The sequence below is a fragment of the Quercus robur genome, chromosome 4, assembly GCF_932294415.1.
Source record: "Quercus robur chromosome 4, dhQueRobu3.1, whole genome shotgun sequence".
NCBI classification, from domain to species: Eukaryota; Viridiplantae; Streptophyta; class Magnoliopsida; order Fagales; family Fagaceae; genus Quercus; species Quercus robur.
Genome location: NC_065537.1, coordinates 67063572 through 67070707, shown reverse-complemented (window position 1 = coordinate 67070707; position 7136 = coordinate 67063572). Strand labels below are relative to the sequence as shown.

Genomic DNA, 7136 nt, shown 5'->3' with positions numbered 1-7136 from the left:
GGGATATTTGTAGGAAAGGGATATGCTACTGATGGCATATATAAACTAAGTATTATTAATAAAGAAGTTTATAGTTGTGCTTATATTGTTGATTCTTCGTATTTGTGGTGTGCTGGATAAGGACAATTAAATTTCAAATACTTGAAATTTATGTCAAAGCATGGTATGATTTCAATTAAGCATGATGATGAAAAGAAATGTGAGATTTGTATTCAAACAAAGATGACAAAGAAATCTTTTCTAAGTCAAATAGAAATTCTATTATGCTTAAACTTGTACATTCTAATGTATGTGAATTGAATGGTGTATTATAAAATAAAATTATTTTACAAAATTTAAACCTCATGTGCGTTTGAATACCACTTATTTTGACCACTTGATTTTGGATGCCGCATAATTTGTAGCTTGTGGAACTGTTCAAAGAGGATGAATTATTTCCCTTAAATTTTGACCAATCCTATAAAAAGACAAAGAAACAAAAGAATCGTAGTTGTCAATAGGAAGTTTGTACTTAAAATAGGGTGATCTTTATTATAAAATTCTGTATGTGTATATATATATATTGATAAATAGGGTATGAAACCGTTCAAAGAGGATGAACAAATGCACGTTTAAGTATTACAAAAGGGACAACCAAAGATAGCTTTTAGCTAGTCACTCATGGCTCCACCTTGCGGAAACGGGAGGAGGTGGTCAAGGGCAGTAAAGATGACCTTTTACTTGTTCTTTCTCATACCAATTTCATCAGCTGGAAATAGAAACACTAACACCATATTTGGTAAAAAACAAAAACTAGAGGTTCAGCAACAATTAAAGCGCCTTAACAAGCCCGCTCTTAAATCCATCAAGGTTATTAATCACTTCCTTTAACATGTTTGTGTTCTATATGGTATTTTCTGCTTTAGTCTTACAAGAGTCAATCACGTTTGTGGGTTATGGTGTCTACATGACTCCCATGTACAATAGCAATGTAATTTTATTACAACACTAAGAAGAATTCAGACTAATATCAATGTGTGTGTGATGAGAAAATGTATCTGATACAGAGCCCGGATGGGGATATAATCGATTGCGTAGACATCAATAAGCAGCCAGCTTTTGATCATCCTTTGTTAAAAAATCACACAATTCAGGTAACTAGTTTAATTAACTAAATTTCATTTGGTATCACGAATAATTTAATACTTATTGTACGTATGGCATGGACCGGGTTTGCATTGGTATCTATGCCAAATGCAATAGATGAGACCAAGTTCTTACCCAGAAGGGTTTTCATTTGATGAAATCAATGACGTCTCTTCAAACTTCAAGCCCGAATTTACTCAGCCATGGCACTTGAATGGAAGGTGCCCAAAAGGAACTATTCCCATAAGAAGAACTAAAGAAGAAGATTTATTAAGGGCAGGCTCTGTAGCAAATTTTGGAAGGAAAAAATACCTATCCATCCCTCATGCTCAGAGTAATAATGATCCAAATAATTTCCATGAGGTACAACTTAATTTTTAACCAATATTATTAATAGGTTTGAGCTCAATGGTATCTACTATAATGAAGGACACAAATCGACATTCATAACCTTTATTTTTCTTGTTGAGTTTCTAGCATGCAACGTATGGTGAGGCTGGAGATAAGTATTATGGAATGACGGCAGACATGAACCTGTGGAACCCCCATACCCAGGAAAGAAATGAATTTAGCTTATCTCAATTCTGGTTGATAAATGGTGACTATGGTCACGATCTTGATTCCATTGAAGCCGGCGCGATGGTATATATAATTTCATCATCATCTTTTCTTTTAGGCGCATTCTAAATAATTAATTACTAATAATTTTTCATTTTCTTACAAAATAATTTTGTGTGGAAAACCAGGTTTACGAAACTCTATATCAAGATAAAAACACTAGACTCTTCATATCTTGGACTGTACGTGTTTTAATATTTGACTTCCCTGCCAGCACTAGCCATGTTTACATATACTATTTCTTTTTTGAAAGCGTCTTTTTTTTAATCATGGCTACAGGATGATGCATATCAAAGCACAGGTTGCTACAATCTGTTGTGCCCTGGCTTTGTTCAAGTTGAACAACATATTGCGATGGGTGCAACTGTCACCCCTTATTCCAAGTATGATGGTAACCAATATGCACTCAAGTTCTATGTTTGGAAGGTACAGTACAACATTTCAATTAATTACTTTATTAAATAATTCTAATTTTTGGATAGACATATATGATCATATCATATGTACTTTTTTCCTCAAGAAAAATTCAGAGTAACAAATGTTATTGATATGTTTGAAATTCTTCTAATTTTAGTTAAAATAGTGTATGTTTTAAATTATTTTTTCCCGGTTTATGTATTTTTATGTACAATATTTAAATTAAAAATTTTTTTTTCTATGCGAAATTTCTTTTTACCTAATTTATATTTTAAGAAGGTGAATTTAAGCTGTTGTTCTACACAAAAAGATTCATTTGTTTTCTCTTTCATTAGTCTTTATACCTTTATTTATCATTCAAAATATTACAAACTGATTTGCATGACATGTGCAATGAGGTAGGACGTTAATGGAAAGGGAGACTGGTGGATGAATATTAACGACAGAGTCTTTGGATATTGGCCATCTTCCATATTCTCGATCTTGTCTGATAGTGCTTTAAGAGTTAGATGGGGAGGAGAGGTCATAAATTATAATTCAGGAGGGCAGCACACCACAACACAAATGGGCAGTGGCCATTTCGCAAAAGAAGGGCCCGGCAAGGCTAGTTTCTTCAAAAATCTCAATGTCATTGATGGTAAACAAATTCAAAGGGCTCCCCGGGACCCTACAACATTCATGACGAAACCCAATTGCTATAATATCATAGATTATGGAGGCTTCTTTTATTTTGGCGGTCCAGGTAGAAACCCCAATTGTCCATGATCATTTAGATTATTGTTTCAAAATAAAGAAGAAAGAGGGAAATATAATAAGAGGGGAATTAGTTTCTTCTCCTTTCCACGTCACACCAAATGTACCTACAAGCCATATGTCATATAAAACTCTCTGATTCATTAATATATAAAAAAGTTATTCCATGGAGTAGTTAAAATTTGGAATTATGTAATTTAATATAGTGGAAGTTAAGATTGTATGGTATAGTATATATACGCATGCTTTCCTCCGTTCCAAACAACAAGTTCTCTTCCTCTTCCCCATTCATTCTACCTTCCTTGGTGTGCTTTGAGAGTGTGTGTCTCTTCCATTATATGTGGTGTATTAGTGTTTGGGAATGTGATTGTGTAAAGACCCACCAACTTCAAAAACATGGTATCAAAGCTAGTAGATTTGTGGTGAGAACGACATTTTTCCAACTAGATGGCAACATTTTTAATTTTCATGGGTTACCAATTTTTTTATATTTGTTTATATTGGAATATTTTAATGAAGGTGTTTCTCAAATCCCAACATGTATGGTAGATAGTGGTAAGTGGTAACATGACCAAAAGAATGTTAAAGAGCATGAGAATGTCCAAAGAAGTTTGGGATGAACCCGCTCATGCAGTCTATTTGACTAATTCTAGTCTCACATAAGGATTGTACGAGGAAGAACACCACATAGCAAGCTTGGAGCTCAAAGAATCCTACAATTTCTCACTTATGTTTGTTTGGGAGCATTGCATATATGCATGTACCGGATCAAGAAAGGTCAAAGCTAGATAACCATAGTGAGAAGTATGTGTTTATAGGTATGATCCAAGCTCTAAAGGTTATAAGTTGTGAAATTCAAGTACCATAAATCAATTGGGATGTGGAATTTGATGAAGAATGCATATGGAATTGGAGCACCCAAAAAGAAGAAAAATATCATTTTTTTTCCATTTATTTAATGAAGATAAGCAAATGAATAAAGTTCTAGATGAGCTTCCACTCCACCTTCTTCACTAGCATCCCTTATTTATGAAAGTTCATCTTCAAGATCATCACTAGATGGATTCTAGTGAAAGACTAAGGAAATTGGGAATTCTCAAGGATATCTATGAGTCAATGAAGAATATAGATGATATCACTCTCTTTCTAATAAGTTGTACAAGATTTGAAATAGAAAAATAAATAAATATATATATATATATATATATTATAAAAGGTTGCAAGACGTTTATCTGAACCCTCACTTTATTTTTCTAGTTTCAAAATTCATTGTTACTGATGATGCAAAAAATCCTCAGTTGAACTCCTTATCTATATGGATGGATGACATTAACACAACAGTCATGAGATCCTGCAAAAAAGGATAGGGTTCTCAAAGAATACGTTGTGGTGTGTGCCAAAGGGCCTTCAACAAGCTAGTCAATAAGATCAAAGCTTAACTGTATAGAGGAATTGCTATTTGGCTAGAGAATTGTAGTCTGTATGTTGCAAAACAGTTGTGTACCTTTGTTCTGGTTGTTTGTGCCTTTTTATAGGCCTTTGTCCCTCATTATGGGATAAATGCTGACCTTAATGGTCTTGTATCCGTTGGGAAAAAATGTTGGGGCATTGTAGGATTTAATGTTCTTCTGCATGTTGGTCTGTCCGTTATGCTTTTGCTTGTCTCTCAGGTGAGCTGTTACCCATGTTATTTATGGGAAGCTGTTTTAATGCTGACTACCCACGTTCATGTGGGCGTAAGCACCCTTGGCAAGTCTTTCAGGGTTCCCCCAAAATCCGTGGTGTTGATGCCCTATAGTGGCCGAGCACCAATTGCGGTGACACTCAATCCCTTATGTATGAAAGTTTAAGCTCAGGTACTGTGAAATGAGGGTGAAAAGGGTACCTCTAGTGTGTGACTTGAATTGAGTCAATTTTAACCTATAATTAACAAAGATAAGTGAAGTCGCCACCAATCATTGGATTTTTTCTAAGGTATGATTGGTCACCTGAATCTATTTGATTTTATTACCAATCCTAAGCTAAGAAAAAGTTGTTTTTACTAATCTAATACGGACGAGTAAAAAATCTTGATTCTTGAGTTCAAAAATCCGATTACATGTAGGGAAGGTGTTAGGCACCCCGCAATGCCTGTCCGGAGACAATCCTTTGTTTTTGTAAAATCTTAATTTTCAGACATTAGCAATTAAAACAAGTTATTGCATTAGCTCACGAGGCTTCAAAGAATTGGGCTTTGAGGTTTGATTTTGGAAGGGTGTGATCTCTATCAATTTTTTACTAGTACATTTGGAATTATTGCCAAATATCCACGATGAAAATCCAGCAACATCTCGCCTTATTTTCGTGGGGAAAATCTAGCAACATTTCACCTCTAGTGCATTATTTCACACAAAACACTATCCTCACTAAGCTTTCATTGTAAGAATACCGCAACAAAGGTGCCCCATTTTCATGGCAAAAATTCGGTAGAGTTTCGCATTTGGTGTGCTATTATTATTATTATTATTATTATTATTATTATTATTATTATTATTGAGTGATATTTGGGATTTGGGCTTAATAAGTTTGACATATTAGTTGAAATATGAACTTATAATTATGAAATTCTTAAAAATTTATATGGATTTTGATGAATAATCTACAATATATAAAAAATAGCTATAAGTCGAAATGGCATACCAAAATAGACCGATACTGAAATATTCTGTTCCGATTGACAAATTGAAACAGGTTCCGAAACGGTATTCAGAACATTGGTAAGGATCCAAACCAGATATTGCCAACACTCCAAGCGTATGCCCAACAAGGTATGGGAAATGTAAATTAGACAATGCCATACTCAAGGAACGCGGCCTAAGCAAGGTACAAGAAAGATAAAGCATACATGCCAACATCCAAAGGGTATGGCCCAACAAGGTATTGGAAAGATAAAATAGACATTGCCATATTCTAGGAATGTGACCCAAGCAAGATACAAAGAGAGCAACCCTAACCTAGATACATGGTTCTAAAGAAAAAGGTTGAGAGAGGGAAAGAGATAACTACATGGAGAGACTAAGCCTCCTAATCTACTGAACATTGCCCTTTTTGGGCTTGAGTCTTCTTGCTTCCTTTTTTGCCCTTCTTAGAAGTTGCACCCTCGCTTCAACAAAGGAAACACAAAGAACTAGACAAGCAAAAGAGATAACAAAGTGTACAGAAATTTAGACCTCGGTTGATAGAATTAACAAGTTTTAAACCCAAGTTGTTAATTAGATTTATTATGAATAAAACTTGTAAAAACAAACAAACATCAATATCATGTCAAAATCATGCAGGGGAAAAATAAATAAGACAAGATATGATGACCTAGAAAAACCAATGAAACAGACTAGTTTCACAGTAAAAAACCTGGAGGGAAACCTTCCCGAAAAGCAATCTACTATAGAAAAGGGAAGTTTTAGATCTAGTACAAAACCTTTGTCCCTAAACTCTACAATCTCCATAGATGAACTCACAACAGAAACCTTCTACCGTTTCAGAACCTCTGAACTCTTCAATATATGAACGCCACCCTTTGATGCACGAATCCCAAGTACGTGACTAACCAATTGCACGGATCCTAGTACGCGACTTCAATCACAAATTAGAAGAAGATTGTTGGTTGCAAAGTTCTTCACTTCATCAACAATGAAGATCAAGAAGCACTTGGTTACAAAACCTTAAGGTGCAAAGACGCAGTAGCTTCTTTCAGAGAGAATAAGGCAACGGTCATCTTTTGCATATGTTCTCGTTGTATTCTTTTTTGTAACGGCCTCTAAAATAAGCCTTACATAGCTCTAGGTTTGTGAGAAAAGAAACCCTACACAAATATATAAGCCTGGGCCAAAAATCAAATCTGGAAATTTGAATTCCCGTAACCTTGATCAATTGGGAGGTGTCCAGGAGGTGTCGAGCTTTAAACCTCGACAGATACAGCTATCAAGAAGCTATAAAGGAGCTGTTGAGGAGACAGAAGCTTTCTCGATCGATCCACCAGCTATCGAGAGGTGTCGAGCTATCTATCCGTAGCTATCAAGAGGTGTCGAGCAATTATCGAGCTATCTATCCGCAGGTGTCGAGCTATCTGTCCAGCTTTAATGAACAGCTTTTCTTCACTCGTTTCTTGGTCCAATCTTCATGGCTTTAATACTAGACTTGAAAAACATGTTTTTTGAAGTATTAAATACATCCTACATCTACCT

The 7136-nt window shown here is 35.0% G+C and overlaps 1 protein-coding gene across 1 annotated transcript; it reads left to right on the top strand.

Moving 5' to 3' along the window:
• The first annotated feature begins 708 nt into the window (after positions 1-708).
• LOC126722434 (uncharacterized) lies at positions 709-5740 on the top strand. Its single transcript, XM_050425586.1, has 9 exons — positions 709-849; positions 1047-1133; positions 1243-1488; positions 1603-1767; positions 1872-1925; positions 2023-2169; positions 2563-2797; positions 4584-4662; positions 5644-5740. The coding sequence occupies exons 1-9, from the start codon at positions 709-711 to the stop codon at positions 5738-5740; spliced, it is 1251 nt and encodes a 416-aa protein (XP_050281543.1).
• Positions 5741-7136: the final 1396 nt, after the last annotated feature.

Coding starts and splice junctions, on each gene's coding strand:
- LOC126722434 (XM_050425586.1), top strand. CDS start 709: ATGACCTTTTACTTGTTCTTTCTCATACCAATTTCATCAGCTGGAAAT. Junction 1,134..1,242: donor TAAAAAATCACACAATTCAG/GTAACTAGTTTA, acceptor CAAATGCAATAG/ATGAGACCAAGTTCTTACCC. Junction 1,489..1,602: donor ATCCAAATAATTTCCATGAG/GTACAACTTAAT, acceptor TTGAGTTTCTAG/CATGCAACGTATGGTGAGGC.